The sequence below is a fragment of the Coregonus clupeaformis genome, chromosome 5 (assembly GCF_020615455.1).
Source record: "Coregonus clupeaformis isolate EN_2021a chromosome 5, ASM2061545v1, whole genome shotgun sequence".
NCBI lineage: Eukaryota > Metazoa > Chordata > Actinopteri > Salmoniformes > Salmonidae > Coregonus > Coregonus clupeaformis.
The window spans coordinates 38263000-38288311 of record NC_059196.1 but is presented as its reverse complement, the minus strand read 5'-3'; the positions used below and the strand labels follow the sequence as shown (position 1 = coordinate 38288311).

Here is a 25312-nt window from a genome sequence, read left to right as displayed (position 1 = left end):
GTGCATGTCAACCAAGCCATGAGATCGAAGGAATTGTCCGTAGAGCTCCGAGATAGGATTGTGTCAAGGCACAGATCTGGGGAAGGGTACCAAAACATTTCTGCAGCTTTGAAGGTCCCCAAGAACACAGTGGCCTCCATCATTCTTAAATGGAAGATGTTTGGATCCACCAAGACTCTTCCTACAGCTGACCGGCCGGCCAAACTGAGCAATCAGGGGTGCCTCTCCCCCGATTGCTCAGTTTGGCCGGCCGGTCAGCTGTAGGAAGAGTCTTGGTGGATCCAAACATGGTCACTCTGACAGAGCTCCAGTTCCTCTGTGGAGATGGGAGAACCTTCCAGAAGGCCAACCATCTCTGCAGCACTCCACCAATCAGGCCTTTCTGGTAGAGTGGCCAGACAGAAGCCACTCCTCAGTAAAATGCACATGTCAGCCCACTTGAAGTTTACCAAAAGGCACCTAAAGGACTCCGACAAGATTCTCTGGTCTGATTAAACCAAGATTGAACTATTTGGCTTGAATGCCAAGCGTCACGTCTGGAGGAAACCTGGCACCATCCCTACGGTGAAGCATGGGGGTGGCAGCATCATGCTGTGGGGATGTTTTTCAGCGGCAGGGACTGGAAGACTATTCAGGATCGAGGGAAAGGTGAACGGCGCAAAGTACAGAGAGATCATTGATGAAAACCTGTTCCAGAGCTCTCAGGACGTCAGACTGGGGCGAGGGTTCACCTTCCAACAGGACAACAACCCTAAGCACACAGCCAAGACAACGAAGGAGTGGCTTCGGGACAAGTCTCTGAATGTCCTTGTGTGGCCCAGCCAGATCCCGGATTTAAACCCGATCTTAAATAGCTGTGCAGCGACGCTCCCCATCCAACCTGACAGAGCTTGAGAGGATCTGCAGAGAAGAATGGGAGAAACTCCCCAAATACAGGTGTGCCAAGCTTGTAGTGTCATAACCAAGAAGACTCAAGGCTGTAATCGCTGCAAAAGGTGCTTCAACAAAGTACTGAGTAAAGGGTCTGAATACTTATGTAAATGTGATATTTCCGGGTTTTTTTGTGTTTTTTCTCAAAAATTTCTAAAAACCAGTTTTTGCTTTGTCATTATGGGTTATGGTGTGTAGATTGATGAGGATTATAATTTTTTTTAAATCAATTTTAGAATAAGGCTGTAACGTAACAAAATGTGAAAAAAGTCAAGGGGTCTGAATACTTTCCGAAGGCACTGTATGTATATTTACCCAAAAATATGTGGGGGATTGGCAATGATGCAGACAATTGCATTGATGGAATCTACAATCTATCTGCAATATTAAAGTTGATCTAGTACAAAACAAGATACTTGAGACTAAGGGCATTTCAAGAGCCTTTTCTAATGGTGTTATGAGATACAACACTGTCGAACAGCACTGGAAGAAATAAGTGGGATAATAGAAGTATGGATAATAACAGTAGTGTTCTTGCTGACACAAGCACACTAATTACCCTATATTGTAGCCCATTGTAATGAATGAGAATTGTTCCACTGACTTACATTAGCTATTGTGAAAGACCAAATAAGTTCAACAGATGTGTGGGAAATGTTAGTTGGCCAAAGTTGGAGGCAAAAATGCTGACTGGAGCCTGCATTTGGGCCTATTTTAATTATTGTTCATTGCGATACATTAAATATACCATTAAAGTTTAACTTGGGGGCCCTATTTCCTGCAATTTTACGTAGTGTAACATGATTCATTACATCTTTTGGGTAGGCTATTTCATGAAAAAAAAAAAAATCAGTTATGTTTTCAAGGTTTTGTTTTTCCCGGTTTCATAGTTTTCCTAGTTTTTTCAGGTTCACTGTAAAAAAAACAACAACTGAAAAATGGGATGTTATAAGTCCACAACAATGCTTAAACGAGCAGTGCAGTAAAACATTTGATTTTACATTTTTCTTTTATTTATGATATTCCACACAATGAGGTTGAAATAAAAAATGTCAGCCTGATCACGTGGGATGTAGTTTTTGGACAGTGACCATCCATCTTGGTTTTGCATATGAATCCTCCTACTTTGAAGGGGTAGGCCTAATCAGGGCTGTGTATTTACATGTATTTACATTTGTATCAACACACCCACACGATCAGACTGAGCATTTTAATGGCAAAAGGAGGCTCATGGAAATAAATGATCAATATAATTTGAGTTATTTTCATGAAATAAACACACAAGTGATTTATTAGACACATAGCAAGAGTCCTCTTGTTTGGCTAACCGTGTTTCTGTACATGTGATGGCAGAGTTGCAAAAACAAACGACCACCCGATTGACAGGCTACAAATCATCATGATATCATTCTGCCAAGTAGGCCTACATTGGAGTCAACAATTAATTGGGAAGGTGTTTTGGCAAAGTATTAGAAATGACTCGTTGGACATGCTAACTGGCTACACAACACACATGGGCGCACACCAACAGGCGTCTTCCCCAAAACATTGCAGGAAATATAAATCACTGATGCGTTCTTTTGAGAAACGAGCTCAATTTAACTACCGCTGTGGTTTGTCTGTGGTTTGCCACTCCACGGGACAACCAGTTGTTTGAGCTGCGCGCTCTTGCTGCCCAACAGATGGTATTCTGCTGAAACTAGGACTATGAGCAAGGTGTGTGGATGTTGATAGGCTACTGCTCCAACAACTGCACATGTTCTCCCTACTTCCTCCCCTCCACTCCATCAGGTCCGGATGTTGTTTTCTTCTCCGGAGTGCCTCTGCTAAGGATCTAAGAGATTTTCGCTATGTAAAAAAAAAAAAAAAAAAGCCACAATCTTAAACTAACAAAGATTACGGCTTTTAGCCTTTTTTTCTGAATGAGTTCAGTGTGCTCTAACCCAGCGTTCTGTCAAAACCCTTCTTGGAATAACAGAATGTTCTATTCTGCGCTCTAGTTATCCACGTCACTGCCCCGCATTACTGAGCGTGTGTGTGTAAGTGACTGAGCGTGTGTGTAAGTGACTGAGCGTGTGTGTGTGTGAATGTACAGTTCGTTTTTAATGTCGCCTAAAGTGCTTCTCTCTATCGCAGACGTCTGATCTGCAGGTTTCTTTGAGAGAGAGAGAGAGAGAGTGAGAAAGACAGAAAGAGAAAGGGGGAGAGGGATGAAGTGAGAAAGTTGCTGTAGTGTGAAGCTTATCATATCTGAGCCTTGGTTTAAGGCTCTCTGTCTCTCTCTCTGTCCCTCTCTCTGTCTCTCTCCCTCTCTCTGTCTCTCTCCTTCTCTGTCCCTCTCTCTGTCCCTCTCCCTCTCTGTCCCTCTCTCTGTCCCTCTCTCTGTCTCTCTCTCTCTCTCCCTCTCTCTGTCTCTCTTTCTGTTTCTCTCTCTGTCCCTCTCCCCGTTACTCTCCCTCTCCCGGTCTCCCTGTGTGTGTGTGTTTATTCATCTACCAGTAGTTGTTCTGTCCTGAAACCAGTCCTTGTCTGATGTTAGAATCCACTCTGACTGTAAAAAGCAAGGCCTAGGCAAGTGATATTATAAAAGTAAAAATCTGTAATTGTAAACGCGTGTGTGTGTGTTACAGAGGGAGGTGTGTAGGACAGCAGGAGACCCTGACTGCCACCCTGTCTCTGCTTCGATGCTCTCGTCAGGAGCTAAGAGACATACAGGGTTTCCTCAGTCAACTGACAGGGGCCTGGGAGGACTGCAGGTCACAGCTACTGGAGAGGAGCAGGAAGGCATACTCAGGTAAGAACTACACACACACACACACATAAAAGTAGCTTCAGCAAAAAGCAAAACAGGCAGAAATTGTAAATGTTATTGTTGCAGAGAGAGTGATTAGAAACCAGAGTAGTTTCAGTGTCAACAATGATTAGAATATCTACAGGAAACAGTCTGGCCTCATCATTCAGTAGGAATGGACCAGTGCCCAGGTCTGGGCCTGGCCTAGTGACAGAGAGGCATAGAGAGAGGCAGAAACAGAGAGATAGAAACAGGCAGAAACAGAGAGATAGAAACAGGCAGAAACAGAGAGATAGAAACAGAGAGATAGAAACAGGCAGAAACAGAGAGATAGATACAGGCAGAAACAGAGAGATAGATACAGGCAGAAACAGAGAGATAGATACAGGCAGAAACAGAGAGATAGAAACAGGCAGAAACAGAGAGATAGAAACAGGCAGAAACAGAGAGATAGAAACAGGCAGAAACAGAGAGATAGAAACAGGCAGAAACAGAGAGATAGATACAGGCAGAAACAGAGAGATAGAAACAGCCAGAAACAGAGAGATAGAAACAGGCAGAAACAGAGAGATAGATACAGGCTGAAACAGAGAGATAGAAACAGGCAGAAACAGAGAGATAGATACAGGCAGAAAGAGAGAGATAGATACAGGCAGAAACAGAGAGATAGAAACAGGCAGAAACAGAGAGATAGATACAGGCAGAAACAGAGAGATAGAAACAGGCAGAAACAGAGAGATAGAAACAGGCAGAAACAGAGAGATAGAAACAGGCAGAAACAGAGAGATAGATACAGGCAGAAACAGAGAGATAGAAACAGGCAGAAACAGAGAGATAGAAACAGGCAGAAACAGAGAGATAGATACAGGCAGAAACAGAGAGATAGATACAGGCAGAAACAGAGAGATAGATACAGGCAGAAACAGAGAGACAGAAACAGGCAGAAACAGAGAGATAGAAACAGGCAGAAACAGAGAGATAGATACAGGCAGAAACAGAGAGACAGAAACAGGCAGAAACAGAGAGACAGAAACAGGCAGAAACAGAGAGATAGATAGATAGAGAGGAACAGGAGTTAGAGGAAGGGAAGGAGGGACAAAGCGAGAGAGAGAGAGAGAGAGAGAGAGAGAGAGAGAGAGAGAGAGAGAGAGAGAGAGAGAGAGAGAGAGACAGAGAGAGAGACAGAGATGGGGAAGGGATCAGAGAGAGAAAGAGACATGCAGAATGAGAGAAGCGAGTGAGGGAGTAAGGGGGGGTGACATTATAGATACCCTGTGAAAAGAAAGGGAGGAATAAATATTATTTTAGCGCTGGAAGACACTTTCCCTCTGCGTTCAGCTCTGAGGGAAGCATGTACTCATCACTCTCACGTCGCTGGGTAACGGTTATATATACTGTATGTGTTTGTGTGTGTGTTTATCCACCCAGTTCTAGTTAACAGACTTACAGTAAAGGCCTGAGGGAGAGTTAACCTAATGGGTGTGTCTCCAACCCCCACCCTCCTCCCGCTCTCCCTCACAGCTACCAAATGGGCCTTTATGTTTGTGTGTCTTCAATGACGTTAGCATCAGGGCAGCTGCATCACCGACCAACACACACAAGCACACACACACACAAACATACACACTACACACAAAGTAAACACACACTTTGGATATGGAAGAGAAAGGGAAGATGATGGTTAAAGTTCAAACACTAAACAACATACCTGCAATGCAAGATTCACACACTTCTGAAACAGGGCTCTGAGTGACAAAGACAAAGACACACACAAACACACCCTGACAGTCACCTGCGAGTGACTCCAAACTGATATGGGCGTTAGCCTGCGATTAAACTCAGCTACCTGTCTGTCAGCTTTTTGTTGTTACTGAGAGAGGGAGGAAGAGGGGGGTGCCTGAACGAGTGTGGAAGAATACAGAAAGGGAGGTAGAGAGAGTTGGAAGAGAGGCAGGTAGAGAGAGGGGGAAGAGAGAGTTGGAAGAGAGGGAGGTAGAGAGAGGGGGAAGAGAGAGTTGGAAGAGAGGGAGGTAGCGAGAGGGAGAAGAGAGAGGGGGAAGAGAGAAGGAGGAAGAGAGAGGGAGGAGAAGAGAGGGAGGTAGAGAGAGGGGGAAGAGGGGGAGGTAGAGAGAGGGGGAAGAGAGAGGGAGGGGGAGAGGGGGAGGTAGAGAGAGGGAGGGAAGAGAGGGAGGGGAAGAGAGAGGGGAAGAGGGGGGAGGTAGAGAGAGGGGGAAGAGAGAGGGAGGGGAAGAGAGGGAGGGGAAGAGAGAGGGGGAAGAGAGGGAGGGGAAGAGAGAGGGGGAAGAGAGGGAGGAGAAGAGAGGGAGGGGAAGAGAGAGGGAGGGGAAGAGAGAGGGGGAAGAGAGGGAGGGGAAGAGAGAGGGGGAAGAGAGAGGGGGAAGAGAGGGAGGGGAAGAGAGGGGGGAAGAGAGAGGGGAAGAGAGAGGGGGAAGAGAGAGGAAGAGAGAGGAAGGAGAGGGGGAAGAGGGGGAGGTAGAGAGAGGGGGAAGAGAGAGGGAGGGGAAGAGAGGGAGGGGAAGAGAGAGGGGGAAGAGAAGAAGGAGAAGAGAGGGAGGGGAAGAGAGAGGGGGAAGAGGGGGAGGTAGAGAGAGGGGGAAGAGAGAGGGAGGGGAAGAGAGAGGGGGAAGAGAGGGAGGAGAAGAGAGGGAGGGGAAGAGAGAGGGGGAAGAGAGGGAGGGGAAGAGAGAGGTAGGGGAAGAGAGGGGGAAGAGAGGGAGGTAGAGGAAGAAGTTTATAATACAAAAATAGAAGAATAGTGAGATCATTTATAACTGTTCAGGATACTCTCCCCCTTCCTCTCTCTCGCTCTCTCCCTTCCTCTCTCTCTCTCCCCCCTTCCTCTCTCTCTCTCTCGCTCTCTCCCTTCCTCTCTCTCTCCCCCTTCCTCTCTCTCTCTCGCTCTCTCCCTTCCTCTCTCTCTCTCCCCCTTCCTCTCTCTCTCTCTCTCTCTTGCTCTCCCTCCCCTTCCTCTCTCTCTCCCCCCTTCCCCCTCTCTCTCTCTCTCTCTCTCTCTCTCTCTCTCTCCCTTCCTCTCTCTCTCTCCCCCTTCCTCTCTCTTTCTCTTTCCCCCTTCCTCTCTCTCTCCTTCACCCCCCTTCCTCTCTCTCTCCCCCTTCCTCTCTCTTTCTTTCTCTCCCCCTTCCTCTCTCTCTCTCCCCCTTCCTCTCTCTCTCCCCCTTCCTCTCTCTCTCTCCCCCTTCCTCTCTCTCTCTCTCTCTCTCAGATGAGAGATTTTTCTCTGTTGCTGATATTGTCTGTGTTTGCAGGCGGTTGTAAAATACACTGAAATGTTCTCACACGTCTGAGAACACACACAGAAACTATTTTGTTTTTGATCGTTGAGTTGTGGTAGAAGCGTCTCTTGGAGAGATGGATATGTGTGAGTGACAATAGAATGTGGTTATGATGAAGTGTAAATCTAAATGCCTGATTGAAAGGTGGATTTGTTCATGGTTCCATACATTCTCAAGTCTCACAAGCCTCACCCTGAGGAGAAAATAGTTCACAAGTTGAATCCATCTTGCTGTAAGAATGCAGAGGTTGTGTCTAGAGTGAGAGATGTGGATTTATGAGGTCCACAGAGGACTGTATGTGAATACAAATGTTGGATTTACAGTAGCACAGTAAAAAGCTAGCCTGACGACTCATACTGAATTGAATTCCACTCTCTATCCATCATCATGGAGAAGAAATGCTAGTGGGCATGGCGTTTGGCCGGAGCGATGTGGTTGGGTAGCCAGTCACCCTACCGCCATATGTCGACTAATATGCAAATTCTGTAGAACCCCAAGGTGCGAGTGTGTTACGTCTCTTTTTGTCAGGTGCTGTGTGCCATGTGTCATACTGTATGTTTGTTTATGTTTGTGTGTGTGTGTGTGTGTGTGTGTGTGTGTGTTGCCCTTGTCAGCGGGCCAAGAAAAATCCACTCAGCGCTTGTGACCTTGATGCTGTACTTAAAGGAAGCAAAGGGAGAGTGAAGAAAAGGAGGAAGGAGAGAGGAAGGAGAGAGGAAGGAGAGCCTCATATTGTAATCTCACAAGTAAAGACTCGCTGGTGCTGCAGAAAGACAGCCAGATGATTGGGCAAGATTGTGAGGGGGAATCTTATTTCACCCTGCAGCATCCTGCAGCCCTGTGTGTGTGTGTGTGTGTGTGTGTGTGTGTGTGTGTGTGTGTGTGTGTGTGTGTGTGTGTGTCTCTGCAGGGCTCGACATTAATAATATTCTAATCAATTTTTCATTTAGGCTTACATAAATAAGAAAGCCTACATGTCAAAGTGCAGGTGAAATACATATTGGCTACAGCCTCATGTCCAAACCGATGCTGACATAAAGGAGACGCCAGAAAATGTAGCCAAACTTTAATAAGACTTTTAATTACATAAATATAGGCTAAATGCCAGTCATGTTTGAAAACTATAATGAAGAGTAATGAACATTAACGTCTAAATGCTTGATTCTGTCGACATACTCGAGGCACGGTTCGTTCAGATTAAATGGTCACAAGACCGGAGAGTGAAGGACAGTGCCTGTTGCGCACCACATATCACCCACCTTGAATCTGAGCGGAGACTATTTATTTAACCATAAACTGAATTGTTTAAAACCTGGATGTTTTATGTCATTTTATGCAGCAAATCAACTTTATTTTATTGTCCAGCAGCCAAAGGCATAATCCTAGTCACAATAGTAAACCCATGATAGTTGATGCATCTCTAGATCTCTTAACATCTTAACAGATATTTTCATCTCCGCTCGCACGTGCAGTGCACTTTTTGAGAATGGTGTTTTCCAGCTAATTACATGTTGTAACGTGTGAGCACAGCCTACAGCCATGTGTGCATTGTTTGAGTTTTTAATAGGAAGAAATAAAACTTTATGAACATTTTTGATCTGTTGCATCAGCCTCATTGCTTTTTAAAAATGTTTTCATTTGCAGTGGTTGTATGAGTCTGTTTTGAACCGTAGACATATTTTATATTGTGCCAGGGACAATGAGACCCCCCTTAATGTTAAGCCCTGGAGGGAATTATTTTATAAAGACATAAAAAGTATTTGGTTGTAATTGTAATGTTGCAATATTTTATAGGCTACCAACGGTGGCCAACCATCCTCCAGGAGAGCTGTAAATGGGCAGTGTTGTATTTTGAGACAAGTGACTAGTGACTTGAGCTTTTGAACAAGTAAAATATCAGTCCAACTAAAGTTAATGTCAAGACCTGCTGTGTGTTTAACTGTGTGTGTGTGTGTGTGTGTCCTGCTTTCCACCTGGCCCAGTCGGGTCAGAGTGACCAAGAAGCAATTATCAGTGTTTTGCTGCACAGACCTCCTACACTCCTCTTTCTGTGCTGAGGGAGAGAAAGAGACAGAGTCGGCGGGAGGTAGGGAGAATGTCAGCCTGACATTGCTGGAGCAGTTGAAAGCACTCTACACCACTAGTGCCCGTGTAACCTATCGCTCCAAACAGAACGATCGCTCCACCGTGCTCTCACTATAGCCCACAGGACAATTCTTGACTTATACAGTGGCTTCCAAAAGTATTCGCCCCCCTTGGCATTTTTCATATTTTGTTGCCTTACAACCTGGAATTTAAATTGATTTTTTGGGGGTTTGTATCATTTGATTTACACAACATGCCTACCACTTTGAAGATGCGAAATAATTTTGTTTGTGAAACAAACAAGAAATAAGACAAAAAAAAAACAGAAAACTTGAGCGTGCATAACTATTCACCCCCCCAAAGTCAATACTTTGTAGAGCCACCTTTTTCAGCAATTACAGCTGCAAGTCTCTTGGGGTATGTCTCTATAAGCTTGGCACATCTAGCCACTGGGATTTCTGCCCATTCTTCAAGGTAAAACTGCTCCATTTCCTTCAAGTTGGATGGGTTCCGCTGGTGTACAGAAATCTTTAAGTAATACCACAGATTCTCAATTGGATTGAGGTCTGGGCTTTGACTAGGCCATTCCAAGACATTTAAATGTTTCCCCTTAAACCACTCGAGTGTTGCTTTAGCAGTATGCTTAGGGTCATTGTCCTGCTGGAAGGTGAACCTCCGTCCCAGTCTCAAATCTCTGGAGGACTGAAACAGGTTTCCCTCAAGAATTTCACTGTATTTAGCGCCATCCATCATTCCTTCAATTCTGACCAGCTCCCTTTTACTGTCCCTGGCTAGTGGCTACTGTAACTGACCAGTTTCCCAGTCCCTGTGGGGATGGTGTTCTCGGGGTGATCAAATCAAATCAAATTTTATTTGCCACATGCGCCGAATACAACAGGTATAGACATTACCGTGAAATGCTTACTTAACAGCCCTTAACCAACAATGTATTTATTTTTTAATAAAGAAGTAAAATAAAATAACCACAACAAAAAAGTGTTGAGAAAAAAATAGTAAAATAAAATAACAGTAGGGAGGCTATATACAGGGGGGTAACGGTGCAGAGTCAATGTGCGGGGGCACCGGCTAGTTGAGGTAGTTGAGGTAATATGTGCATGTGGGTAGAGTTAAAGTGACTATGCATAAATAATTAACAGAGTAGCAGCACGTAAAAAGATGGGGTGGGAGTGGGGGGGCAGTGTAAATAGTCTGGGTAGCCATGATTAGCTGTTCAGGAGTCTTATGGCTTGGGGGTAGAAGCTGTTGAGAAGCCTTTTGGACCTAGACTTGGCGCTCCGTTACCGCTTGCCGTGCGGTAGCAGAGAGAACAGTCTATGACTAGGGTGGCTGGACTAGGGTGGCTGGAGTCTTTGACAATTTTGAGGGCCTTCCTCTGACACCGCCTGGTATAGAGGTCCTGGATGGCAGGAAGCTTGGCCCCAGTGATGTACTGGGCCGTACGCATTACCCTCTGTAGTGCCTTGCGGTCGGAGGCCGAGCAGTTGCCATACCAGGCGGTGATGCAACCAGTCAGGATGCTCTTGATGTTGCAGCTGTATAACTTTTTGCGGATCTGAGGACCCATGCCAAATCTTTTCAGTCTCCTGAGGGGGAATAGGCTTTGTCGTGCCCTCTTCACGACTGTCTTGGTGTGTTTGGACCATGATAGTTTGTTGGTGATGTGGACACCAATGAACTTGAAGTTCTCAACCTGCTCCACTACAGCCCCGTCGATGAGAATGGGGGCGTGCTCAGTCCTCTTTTTTTCCTGTAGTCCACAATCATCTCCTTTGTCTTGGTCACGTTGAGAGAGAGGTTGTTATCCTGGCACCACACGGCCAGGTCTCTGACCTCCTCGCTATAGGCTGTCTCATCGTTGTCGGTGATCAGGCCTACCAATGTTGTGTTGTCGGCAAACTTAATGATGGTGTTGGAGTCGTGCCTGGCCATGCAGTCATGGGTGAACAGGGAGTACAGGAGGGGACTGAGCACGCACCCCTGAGGGGCTCCCGTGTTGAGGATCAGCGTGGCAGATGTGTTGTTACCTACCCTTACCACCTGGGGGGCGGCCTGTCAGGAAGTCCAGGATCCAGTTGCAGAGGGAGGTGTTTAGTCCCAGGATCCTTAGCTTAGTGATGAGCTTTGAGGGCACTATGGTGTTGAACGCTGAGCTGTAGTCAATGAATAGCATTCTCACGTAGGTGTTCCTCTTGTCCAGGTGGGAAAGGGCAGTGTGGAGTACAATAGAGATTGCATCATCTGTGGATCTGTTGGGGCGGTATGCAAATTGGAGTGGGTCTAGGGTTTCTGGGATAATGGTGTTGATGTGAGCCATGACCAGCCTTTCAAAGCACTTCATGGCTACAGACGTCAGTGCTACGGGTCGGTAGTCATTTAGGCAGGTTATCTTAGTGTCCTTGGGCACGGGGACTATGGTGGTCTGCTTGAAAGATGTTGGTATTACAGACTCAGTCAGGGACATGTTGAAAATGTCAGTGAAGACACTTGCCAGTTGGTCAGCACATGCTCAGAGTACACGTCCTGGTAATCCGTCTGGCCCTGCGGCCTTGTGAATGTTGACCTGCTTAAAAGTCTTACTCACATCGGCTACAGAGAGCGTGATCACATAGTCATCCGGAACAGCTGGTGCTCTCATGCATGCTTCAGTGTTGTTTGCCTCGAAGTGAGCATAGAAGTGAAGCGTCAAAGCCGGTGTAGTACGATTCAATCTTAGTCCTGTATTGACTCTTTGCCTGTTTGATGGTTCGTCGGAGGGCATAGCGGGATTTCTTATAAGCGTCTGGGTTAGAGTCCCACTCCTTGAAAGCGGCAGCTCTACCCTTTAGCTCAGTGCAGATGTTGCCTGTAATCCATGGCTTCTGGTTGGGGTATGTACGTACGGTCACTGTGGGGACAACGTCATCGATGCACTTATTGATGAAGCCAGTGACTGATGTGGTGTACTCCTCAATGCTATCTGAAGAATCCCAGAACATGTTCCAGTCTGTGCTAGCAAAACATTCCTGTAGCTTAGCATCTGCGTCATCTGACCACTTTTTTATTAACCGAGTCACTGGTGCTTCCTGCTTTAGTTTTTGCTTATAAGCAGGAATCAGGAGGGTTGCGTCTCTGTGTGTGGAGTAAAGGTGGTCCAATTTTTTTTTTGCCTCAGGTTGCACATTTAACATGCTGGTAGAACGGATTTAAGTTTTCCTGCATTAAAGTCCCCCGCCACTAGGAGCGCTGCATCTGGATGAGCGTTTTCCTGTTCACTTATGGCCTTATACAGCTCATTGAGTGCAATCTTAATGCCAGCATTGGTTTGTGGTGGTAAATAGACAGCTGTGAAAAATATAGATGGAAACTCTCTTGGTAAATAGTGAGGTCTACAGCTTATCATAAGATACTCTACCTCAGGCGAGCAAAACCTTGAGTGCACCAGCTGTTGTTTACAAATATACACAGACTGCCACCCCTTGTCTTACCGGAGTCAGCCGTTCTATCCTGCCGATGTAGCGTATATCCCGTCAGCTGTATGTTGTCCATGTCGTCGTTCAGCTACGACTCGGTGAAACATAAGATATTATTTAATGTCCCGTTGGTAGGATAACTGTAATATTAGGTCATCTAATTTATTTTCAAATGATTGAACATTGGCTAATAGGATTGATGGAAGAGGCAGTTTACTTGCTCGCCGTCGGATCCTTACAAGGCACCCCGACCTACGTCCACAATATCTCAGTCTCTTTCTCCTGCGAATGACGGGGATTTGGGCCTTGTCAGGTGTCTGTAGGATATCCTTTGTGTTCCGACTCGTTGAAGAAAAAATCTTCGTCCAATACGAGGTGAGTAATCGCTGTCCTTATATCCAGAAGCTCTTTTTGGTTATAAGAAACGATGGCAGAAACATTATGTACTGAATAAATTACAAATAACGTGAAAAAACACACATAATAGTATAATTGGTTAGAGGGCTGTAAAACGGCAGCCATCTTCTCCGGCGCCATTCAGTATGAGAGGTGTTGGGTTTGCGCCAGACATAGCGTTTTCCTTGATGGCCAAAAAGCTCAATTTTAGTCTCATCTGACCAGAGTACCTTCTTCCATATGTTTGGGGAGTCTCCCACATGCCTTTTGGCGAACACCAAACGTGTTTTCGTATTTTTTTCTTTAAGCAATGTTTTTTTTCTGGCCACTCTTCCTTAAAGCCCAGCTCTGTGGAGTGTACGGCTTAAAGTGGTCCTATGGACAGATACTCCAATCTCCGCTGTAGAGCTTTGCAGCTCCTTCAGGGTTATCTTTGGTCTCTTTGTTGCCTCTCTGATTAATGCCCTCCTTGCCTGGTCTGTGAGTTTTAGTGGGCGGCCCTCTCTTGGCAGGTTTGTTGTGGTGCCATATTCTTTCCATTTTTTAATAATGGATTTAATGGTGCTCCGTGGGATGTTCAAAGTTTCTGATATTTTTGTTATAACCCAACCCTGATCTCTACTTCTCCACAACTTTGTCCCTGACCTGTTTGGAGAGCTCCTTGGTCTTCATGGTGCCGCTTGCTTGGTGGTGCCCCTTACTTACTGGTGTTGCAGACTCTGGGGCCTTTCAGAACAGGTGTATATATACTGAGATCATGTGACAGATCATGTGACACTTAGATTGCACACAGGTGGACTTTATTTAACTAATTATTTGACTTCTGAAGGTAATTGGTTGCACCAGATCTTATTTAGGAGCTTCATAGCAAAGGGGGTGAATACATACAGTGAGGGAAAAAAGTATTTGATCCCCTGCTGATTTTGTATGTTTAACCACTGACAAAGAAATGATCAGTCTATAATTTTAATGGTAGGTTTATTTGAACAGTGAGAGACAGAATAACAACAACAAAATCCAGATAAACGCATGTCAAAAATGTTATAAATTGATTTGCATTTTAATGAGGGAAATAAGTATTTGACCCCCTCTCAATCAGAAAGATTTCTTGCTCCCAGGTGTCTTTTATACAGGTAACGAGCTGAGATTAGGAGCACACTCTTAAAGGGAGTGCTCCTAATCTCAGCTTGTTACCTGTATAAAAGACACCTGTCCACAGAAGCAATCAATCAGATTCCAAACTCTCCACCATGGCCAAGACCAAAGAGCTCTCCAAGGATGACAGGGACAAGATTGTAGACCTACACAAGGCTGGAATGGGCTACAAGACCACCGCCAAGCAGCTTGGTGAGAAGGTGGCAACAGTTGGTGCAATTATTCGCAAATGGAAGAAACACAAAATAACTGTCAATCTCCCTCGGCCTGGGACTCCATGCAAGATCTCGCCTCGTGGAGTTGCAATGATCATGAGAACGGTGAGGAATCAGCCCAGAACTACACGGGAGGATCTTGTCAATGATCTCAAGGCAGCTGGGACCATAGTCACCAAGAAAACAATTGGTAACACACGACGCCGTGAAGGACTGAAATCCTGCAGCGCCCGCAAGGTCCCCCTGCTCAAGAAAGCACATATACAGGCCCGTCTGAAGTTTGCCAATGAACATCTGAATGATTCAGAGGAGAACTGTGTGAAAGTGTTGTGGTCAGATGAGACCAAAATCGAGCTCTTTGGCGTCAACTCAACTTGCCGTGTTTGGAGGAGGAGGAATGCTGCCTATGACCCCAAGAACACCATCCCCACCATCAAACATGGAGGTGGAAACATTATGCTTTGGGGGTGTTTTTCTGCTAAGGGGACAGGACAACTTCACCGCATCAAAGGGACGATGGACGGGGCCATGTACCGAGTGGCGCAGTGGTCTAAGGCACTGCATCGCAGTGCTAACTGTGCCACTAGATCCTGGTTCGAATCCAGGCTCTGTCGCAGCCGGCCGTGACCGGGAGACTCATGGGCGGCGCACAATTGGCCCAGCGTCGTCCAGGGTAGGGGAGGGAATGGCCGGCAGGGATGTAGCTCAGTTGATAGAGCATGGCGTTTGCAACGCCAGGGTTGTGGGTTCGATTCCCACGGGGGGACAGTATAAAAAAAAAAAATATGTATTCACTAACTGTAAGTCGCTCTGGATAAGAGCGTCTGCTAAATGACTAAAATGTAAATGTAAATGTCAAATCTTGGGTGAGAACCTCCTTCCCTCAGCCAGTGCATTGAAAATGGGTCGTGGATGGGTATTCCAGCATGACAATGACCCAAAACACACGGCCAAGGCAACAAAGGAGTGGCTCAAGAAGAAGCACATGAAGGTCCTGGAGTGGCCTAGCCAGTCTCCAGACCTTAATCCCATAGAAAATCTGTGGAGGGAGCTGAAGGTTCGAGTTGCCAAACGTCAGGCTCAAAACCTTAATGACTTGGAGAAGATCTGCAAAGAGGAGTGGGACAAAATCCCTCCTGAGATGTGTGCAAACCTGGTGGCCAACTACAAGAAACGTCTGACCTCTGTGATTGCCAACAAGGGTTTTGCCACCAAGTACTAAGTCATGTTTTACAGAGGGGTCAAATACTTATTTCCCTCATTAAAATGCAAATCAATTTATAACATTTTTGACATGCGTTTTTCTGGATTTTTTTGTTGTTATTCTGTCTCTCACTGTTCAAATAAACCTACCATTAAAATTATAGACTTATCATGTCTTTGTCAATGGGCAAACATACAGGGGATCAAATAGGGGATCAAATACTTTTTTTCCCTCACTGTATGCACACACCACTTTTCAGTTATTTTTTAATTTTTATTTTAAGTTATTTTTTTCATTTCACTTCACCAATTTTGACTATTTTGTGTATGTCCATTACATGAAATCCAAATAAAAATCAATTTAAATTACAGGTTGTAATGCAACAAAATAGGAAAAATGCCAAGGGGGATGAATACTTTTGCAAAGCACTGTATATATATTTTTCAACATTTTATTCAGTTAGCAGACACTATTAACCTTACATTAGTGTATTCATCTTAAGATCAGGGAGGTGATTGTTGTGATCTTGATAACTATTGTCCCATATCAAGGCTTTCTTGTCTAGCTACGATTCTGGAATCCTTGGTGAATGTGCAACTTCGTTCTTTTTTATCTGTGAACTGTATTTTGAATGGACATCGATCAGGGTTTAGACCTGGGCACTGTACTATCACTGCAACCACGTCCGTTGTAAATTATATTTTCAATGCTTTGGATGTTAAGATGAATTGTGCTGCCCTATTTATAGATTTGTCCAACGTTTTTGATACAGTTGATCACTCTATCTTATTGAGTAAGTTGTCTGTGTTCGGCCTTGGCACTGATGCCTGTTTGTGGTTTCAGAATGATCTTAGTGACAGAACCCAGGCTATTATGATAGACCGGGTTAAATCCGAATTTCTCGAAGTACTTATAGGGGTACCCCAGGGTTCGATTTTGGGGCCATTGTTGTTCACATTGTATATAAATGACATTTGAAATACTGTTAACACCTGTAACATTCATCTCTACACAGATGACACAGTTCTTTATTCCTGCGCCTCTTCAGTGCAGCAGGCCACCTTCAGCATGATGTTGACTCAATCCAAAAATCACTTACTGATCTTAAATTAGTGTTAAATGCAAATAAAACCAAGTTTATGCTGTTTTCTAGGTCTCGTAATGTTGAACCTGAGGACTTGCGTATTTGCACTCCAAATGGAGCCCAAATTGAGCAAGTTTCTCAATATAAGTACTTGGGTATCTGGATTGATGACAAGTTGTCTTTTGAAACAAACATTGAAAACTTGACAAAGAAGCTGAGATCTATGATTTTTTTTTTTTTTACATAGAAATAAATCCTGCCTCAGTTCTGAAAATAGAAGGAAGATTGTTGAAACAAGGCTTCTCCCTGTAATAGACTATGCTGACATTATTAACAAGGCTTCTCCCTGTAAGAGACTATGGTGACATTACTAACAAGGCTTCTCCCTGTAATAGACTATGGTGACATTATTAACAAGGCTTCTCCCTGTAAGAGACTATGGTGACATTATTTATATGCACGCGGCAGCCTCTGTTTTGAAACCATTGGACATTCAGCAATACGTTTTATCACTGGGGATGGTTTTAAGACTCATCATTGTATTCTGGACCTCTCTGTCTGTAAGAAGAGAGCTGCACTCTCTTTTATTTATTTACAAAGTAGTCTTGCAGAAACGTCCTCTGTGCGTTACTTCATTTTAGACGTACAAATTACCAAACCCGTTCTCAGGGATGGATAACTCTGGAGATCCCTATGGTCTCCACAGAATTGGGAAAATCTGCTTTTAGTTTTTTTTTGCCCCTTATGTGTGGGACAATATGCAGAATTCCTTGCAATTAGATATTCTGGTGCCTTTCAGGCATTTTAAATTATTGATGGGAGACTTTTATGTTACAGAATGCGATTTGTTTTTCTTAAATATATTTAATATTGTTTATTATGTGTTTTACTATAGTGTGATTTGTAGGACTGTTGGGTTTTATTTATGTATTGGGTTTTTATTTGTAAACGTATACAAGGGCTCTCTTGTAAAATAGTTTTATCTCAATGTGACTCCCTGTTTAAATAAAGGTTAATAATAATAATAATAACTGTCTGGTAGTGGTCTGAGTGGGGATGGGAAAACAGAAAACTAGCTGGCAGAGAGGTTTGGAACTCTCTTTCTTATAGATTACTCATTGGCTTGTAATACCTTGTAAATTATAGTGCATGTCATTTGTTCCCCCCTGCCCAATTAGCTGTGTTTAATATTAGGCTACATATACAGCCAAAACATGAAGGGACTGGCAGTCCATCTGTGTCAGTCTCTCTTCCTCTCTCTCTCTGTTTTCGTCTATTGAATTCGATATAAAACCATCTGTGTTTGTCATAGAACGATGGGACTAGTTTCTGTGGATGCAGACAGATTTCCAGTGCTGTGCTTCGTTTGAAGCAAGCGGTGACGGGCCCTCCGATGAGCGAATTACATTTTTTTAGATTTGCATGTCAGGTGGGCACATCGTGGTCCTGGGAGGACATGCTCGGGAGGCAAGGGACCTTGGGGAAGGATCAAGGCCCTGGCGAGAGAGGAGCAACGGCGGCAGCAGAGCCATCGTCGGAGGGTCGTGAGTCAACCCCAGAAAATTTTTAGGGGGGCACACGGCATGGACGACGGGGCTGGACGGAGGAGAAAAGGGGAGTATCCAGGAGGCCACCAGGCCAGGGGTACACCGCCCTGTACGTCCTGTGCTGATGCCTCACACAGAGTGTGTAGGGTAGGCATTCAGCCAGGACGGGTGGTGGCCGCTGTTCCTCCAGGCCTCCTGTCCGTCTCCACAGCCCGGTCCGGCCTGTTCCTGCCACCCGCGACCAAGTCTACGGTGCGCGTCGCCAGCCCGACCCGGCTTGTTCCTGCCACCCGCACCAAGTCTACGGTGCGCGTCGCCAGCCCGGTCCGGCCTGTTCCGGCCACCGCACCAAGTCTACGGTGCGCGTCGCCAGCCCGGTCCGGCCTGTTCCTGCCACCCGCACCAAGTCTACGGTGCGCGTCGCCAGCCCGGTCGGCCTGTTCGGCCACCCGCACCAAGACTACGGTCGCGTCGCCAGCCCGACCCGGCCTGTTCCTGCCACCCGCACCAAGTCTACGGTGCGCGTCGCCAGCCCGGTCCGGCCTGTTCCTGCCACCCGCACCAAGACTTACGGTGCGCGTCGCCAGCCCGACCCGGCCTGTTCCTGCCACCCGCACCAAGTCTACGGTGCGCGTCGCCACCCGGTCCGGCCTGTTCCTGCCACCCGCACCAAGACTACGGTGCGCGTCGCCAGCCCGACCCGGCCTGTTCCTGCCACCCGCACCAAGACTCACGGTGCGCGTCGCCAGCCCGGTCCGGCCTGTTCCGGCCACCCGCACTCAAGTCTACGGTGCGCCTCAGACGGCCAGAGTCTGCCGTCTGCCCAACGGGGCCTGAACTGTCCGTCTGCCCAACGCCCGTCTGAACTGCCCGTCTGCCCAACGGCGCCTGAACTGCCCGTCTGCCCAACGCCGTCTGAACTGTCCGTCTGCCAAGCGCCGCAGGAGCTGCCCGTCGGTACCTGAGCCTGCAAAGCCGCCCGTCTGCCATGAGCCTTCAGAGCCGTCCGCCAGACCGGAGCCGCTAGAGCTCTCCGCCAGACAGGAGCAGCCAGAGCCTTCCGCCAGACAGGGATCAGCCAGAGCCTTCCGCCAGACAGGAGCAGCCAGAGCCTTCCGCCCAGACAGGATCAGCCAGAGCCTTCTGCCAGACAGGATCAGCCAGAGCCTTCTGCCAGACAGGATCAGCCAGAGCCTTCTGCCAGACAGGATCAGCCAGAGCCTTCTGCCAGACAGGATCAGCCAGAGCCTTCTGCCAGACAGGATCAGCCAGAGCCTTCTGCCAGACAGGATCAGCCAGAGCCTTCCGCCAGCCAGGATCCGCCAGAGCCGTCCAGCCAGGATCCGCCAGAGCCGTCCAGCCAGGATCCGCCAGAGCCGTCCAGCCAGGATCCGCCAGAGCCAGCTAGTCAGGTACTGTCCCTTAGCCCGGTGCGGCCCCTTAGTCCAGGGCTGCCCCTTAGTCCGGTGCTGCCCCTTAGTCCGGTGCCGCCCCCTTAATCCAGTGGGGTTTAGTTGGGGGTGGTCATGTGGAGGGGGATACGGAAGCGGATAGTGACTAAGGTGGCCTACAACAGACATTCCAGCCTCAAATGGCAGTATTTATGTAATGTAATCCTACACCAGAGTCCCTAGTCACTACAGTCAAATGTGAGCTATTATATTGACAAGTCGAGTTACCGCTCTAACGATGGAAATGCATGTCCTCAAAGATGGAAGGCAGGTGGGAGGAGGCGAGATCAGGTGGCACCACTCTAGCCAATGAGGGGACGCGGCTATTCCTCTCTGCTACAGTTCAAAACCCCAGTTGCCTTACTAGCTGAAGAGGGGGGCGGGGTTTAGCAAAGGGTCAATTACCACTCCTTGTTGCACACATTTTTACATTTTACATTTTAGTCATTTAGCAGACGCTCTTATCCAGAGCGACTTACAGTTAGTGAATACATATTTTTTTCCCTTCATATCTCCCCCCTCACTCTCTCTCTCTCTCTCTCCCTATCCCCCTTCATATCTCCCCTCTCACTCTCTCTCTCTCCCTATCCCCCTTCATATCTCCCCACCCACTCTCTCTCTCCCTATCCCCCTTCATATCTTCCCCCTCACTCTCTCTCTCTCTCTATCCCCCTTCATATCTCCCCCCTCACTCTCTCTCTCTCCCTATCCCCTTCATATCTCCCCCTCACTCTCTCTCTCCCCATCCCCCTTCATATCTTCCCCCTCACTCTCTCTCTCCCTATCCCCCTTCATATCTCCCCCCTCACTCTCACTCTCTCTCTCTCCCTACCTCCCTTCATATCTCCCCTCACTCTCTCTCTCTCCCTATCTCCCTTCATATCTCCCCCTCACTCTCTCTCTCCCTATCCCCCTTCATATCTCCCCCCTCACTCTCTCTCTCTCCCTATCCCCCTTCATATCTCCCCCTCAATCTCTCTCTCCCTATCCCCCTTCATATCTCCCCTCACTCTCTCTCTCTCCCTATCCCCCTTCATATCTCCACCTCACTCTCTCTTTACCTATCCCCCTTCATATCTCCCCCCTCTCTCTCTCTCCCTATCCCCCTTCATATCTCCCCCCTCACTCTCTCTCTTTCCCTATCCCCCTTCATATCTCCCCCCTCACTTGCTCTCTTCCTATCCCCCTTCATATCTCCCCCTCACTCTCTCTCTCTCCCTCCCTATCCCCCTTCATATCTCCCCCCTCACTCTCTCTCTCTCCCTATCCCCTTCATATCTCCCCCTCTCTCTCTCTATCTCTCTCTCTCTCCCTATCCCCCTTAATATCTCCCCCCTCACTCTCTCTCTCTCCCTATCCCCCTTCATATCTCCCCCTCACTTGCTCTCTCTTCCTATCCCCCTTCATATCTCCCCCCTCACTCTCTCTCTCCCTCCCTATCCCCTTCATATCTCCCCCTCACTCTCTCCCTATCCCCCTTCATATCTCCCCCTCACTCTCTCTCTCTCCCTCCCTATCTCCCTTCATATCTTTCCCCTCACTCTCTCTCTCCCTCCCTATCTCCCTTCATATCTCCCCCCTCACTCTCTCTCTCTCCCTATCCCCCTTCATATCTCCCCTCACTCTCTCTCTCCCTATCCCCCTTCATATCTCCCCCCTCACTCTCTCTCTCTCCCTATCCCCCTTCATATCTACCCCTCACTCTCTCTCCCTCCCTATCCCCCTTCATATCTCCCCCCTCACTCTCTCTCTCTCCCTATCCCCCTTCATATTTCCCCCCTCACTCTCTCTCTCTCCCTATCCCCCTTGCTCTTCTTCTCTCTTCTTTTGAAGCGCGCTCATGTTTCCCTTTCGTGCCGTTGTTTTCTTTCTCTGTCTCCGGTAGCCAGACAGGGTGGATGGTTTCATCATAGATGACTCTCTCCTTCTCTCTCCCTCTCTCTTCCTCTCTTTCCCCGTTCCTGTTTGGGTGTAGAGTTATCTCTCTCCATCTCTCTCTCACTCTCTCTTTCCCTCCCACAGCGCTCAGGGAGGAGCTGAGGAGTGTGTGTGTGGAACTCCAGAGGATCAGGATGGAGAGAGAGCACGTGGAGCAGAAACTCATGTAAGTAGATATGCCATAAACACATACTTGCATTCGTGGCGTTTACACACACACACACACACACGCAGACATCAGCTGCCTCTCTGTGTCTCAACCAGCAGCTGTCTCTCTGTTTCTCAACCAGCAGCTGCCTCTCTGTTTCTCAACCAGCAGCTGCCTCTCTGTTTCTCAACCAGCAGCTGCCTCTCTGTTTCTCAACCAGCAGCTGCCTCTCTGTTTCTCAACCAGCAGCTGCCTCTCTGTTTCTCAACCAGCAGCTGTCTCTCTGTTTCTCAACCAGCAGCTGCCTCTCTGTTTCTCAACCAGCAGCTGCCTCTCTGTTTCTCAACCAGCAGCTGCCTCTCTGTGTCTCAACCAGCAGCTGCCTCTCTGTGTCTCAACCAGCAGCTGCCTCTCTGTGTCTCAACCAGCAGCTGTCTCTTTGTTTCAACCAGCATCTGTCTGTGTCTCAACCATCAGCTGCCTCTCTGTGTCTCAACCATCAACTCCCTCTCTGTGTCTCAACCATCAGCTGCCTCTCTGTGTCTCAACCAGCAGCTGCCTTTCTGTGTCTCAACCATCAGCTGCCAAAAGCCATCACACATACTCATACAGTTGAAGTCGGAAGTTTACATACACTTAGGTTGGAATCATGGAAACTCGTTTTTCAACCACTCCACAAATGTATTGTTAACAAACTATAGTTTTGGCATGTCAGTTAGGACATCTACTTTGTGCATGACACAAGTAATTTTCCCAACAATTGTTTACAGACAGATTATTTCACATATAATTCACTGTATCACAATTCCACCAAAAAATTCAACTGGATTTCAGGGGCTGAAGGTACCACGTTCATCTGTACAAACAATAGTACGCAATATTAAACACCATGGGACCACGCAGCCGTCACATCGCTCAGGAAGGAGATGCGTTCTGTCTCCTAGAGATGAACGTACTTTGGTGCGAAAAGTGCAAATCAATCCCAGAACAACAGCAAAGGACCTTGTGAAGATGCTGGAGGAAAAAGGTACAAAAGTATCTATATCCACAGTAAAACAAGTTCTATATCGACATAACCTGAAAGGCCGCTCAGCAAGGAAGAAGCCACTGCTCCAAAACTGCCATAAAAAAGCCAGACTACGGTTTGCAACTGCACATGGGGACAAAGATCGTACTTTTTGGAGCAATGTCCTCTGGTCTGATGAAACAAAATTGTTACTTTTTGGCCATATTGACCATCGTTATGTTTGGAGGAAAAAGGGGGTTGCTTGCATCGTGCTGTGGGGGTGCTTTGCTGCAGGAGGGACTGGTGCACTTCACAAAATAGATGGCATCATGAAGAAGGAAAATTATGTGGATATATTGAAGCAACATCTAAAGACATCAGTCAGGAAGTTAAAGCTTGGTCGCAAATGGGTCTTCCAAATGGACAATGACCCCAAGCATACTTCCAAAGTTGAGGCAAAATGGCTTAAGGACAACAAAGTCAAGGTATTGGAGTGGGCATCACAAAGCCCTGACCTCAATCCTATAGAACATTTGTGGGCAGAACTGAAAAAAACATGTGCGAGCAAGGAGGCCTACAAACCTGACTCAGTTACACCAGTTCTGTCAGGAGGAATGGGCCAAAATTCACCCAACTTTTATTGTGGGAAGCTTGTGGAAGGCTACACGAAACATTTGACCCAAGTTAAACAATTTAAAGGCAATGCTACGAAATACTAAATGAGTGTATGTAAACTTCTGACCCACTAGGAATGTGATGAAAGAAATAAAAGCTGAAATAAATCATTCGCTCTGCTATTATTCTGACATTTCACATTCTTAAAATAAAGTGGTGATCCTAAATGACGTAAGACAGGGAATTTTTATTAGGATTAAATGTCAGGAATTGTGAAAAACTGAGTTTAAATGTATTTGGCTAAGGTGTATGTACACTTCCGACTTCAACTGTACATACAATGGACTGTCCTACGGTATAGCATAATTTCTATCCTTTTAACCTTATTCTCTCTTTCTGCTTTTTCCTTTCTTTCCCCTACCTAACCCTCCTCTCCTCTGGCCATCTTCCCTCCCTCGCTGTCTTTTTGCCTGACTTTACTCTGTCTTTCTTCACTCATCATCTCTCGATTTTCTCCATCCTCCTCGTTGGAGGGAACATAGAGGAACACAGCAGCCGGTGTAAAGTCACAGAGAGTTTCTGTGGTCCTGTTTAGGTTCAGTGGAAGTGTGCCGTCATGGGTTCGGAATAAGTTTCCGTATCAGGGAGTGTGTGTGTGAGTGGGCTGATAGCTCTGTTGGTTAAAACGCTCTGTACATCTCCTTCAGTCATGTCTCCACTATCATAATTACTATAAAATACACAATTTATCCTGCTTCAGTCATGTCTCCACTATCATAATAACTATAGAATACACAATTTATCCTGATTCAGTCATGTCTCCACTATCATAATAACTATAAATACACAATTTATCCTGCTTTAGTCATGTCTCCGCTATCATAATAACTATAAAAAACACAATTTATCCTGCTTCAGTCATGTCTCCACTATCATAACAACTATAGAATACACCATTTATCCTGCTTCAGTCATTTCTCTGCTATCATAAGAACTATAAAATACACCATTTATCCTGCTTCAGTCATGTCTCCACTATCATAATAACTATAAATACACAATTTATCCTGCTTCAGTCATGTCTCTACTATCATAATTACTATAAAATACACCATTTATCTTGCTTCATGTCTCCACTCTCAAAATTACTATTAAATTCACCATTTATCCTGTTTCATTCATATCTCCACTCTCAAAATTACTATAAAATTCACCATTTATCCTGCTTCAGTCATGTCTCTGCTATCATAATAACTATAGAATACACCATTTATCCTGCTTCAGTCATGTCTCTGCTATCATAATTACTATAAAATTCACCATTTATCCTGCTTCAGTCATGTCTCTGCTATCATAATAACGATAGAATACACAATTTATCCTGCTTCAGTCATGTCTCTGCTATCATAATAACTATAGAATACACCATTTATCCTGCTTCAGTCATATCTCTGCTATCATAATAACTATAGAATACACAATTTATCATGTTTCAGTCATGTCTCTTCTATCATAATACTATAAAATACACAAATTATCCTGCTTCAGTCATGTCTCCACTGTCATAATTACTATAAATGCACAATTTATCCTGCTTCAGTCATATCTCTGCTATCATAATAACTATAGAATACACCATTTATCCTGCTTCAGTCATGTCTCTGCTATCATAATCACTATAAATACACAATTTATCCTGCTTCAGTCATGTCTCTGCTATCATAATTACTATAAATGCACAATTTATCCTGCTTCAGTCATATCTCTGCTATCATAATAACTATAGAATACACAATTTATCCTGCTTCAGTCATGTCTCTGCTATCATAATAACTATAAATACGCAATTGATCCTGCTTCAGTCATGTCTCTGCTATCATAATTACTATAAAATTCACAATTTATCCTTCTTCATTCATGTCTCTGCTATCATAATTACTATAAAATACACAATTTATCCTGC

General features: G+C 45.9%; 1 protein-coding gene across 1 annotated transcript in view; it reads left to right on the top strand.

Moving 5' to 3' along the window:
- Window positions 1-25312, top strand: part of lekr1 (leucine, glutamate and lysine rich 1) — a 178938-nt gene that overhangs the window by 64133 nt on the left and 89493 nt on the right. Inside the window, exons 5-6 of the mRNA XM_041876949.2 lie at window positions 3561-3724; window positions 21665-21746. Coding sequence (XP_041732883.2) covers window positions 3561-3724; window positions 21665-21746 — 246 coding nt within the window. The remainder of the gene's footprint in view (window positions 1-3560; window positions 3725-21664; window positions 21747-25312) is intronic.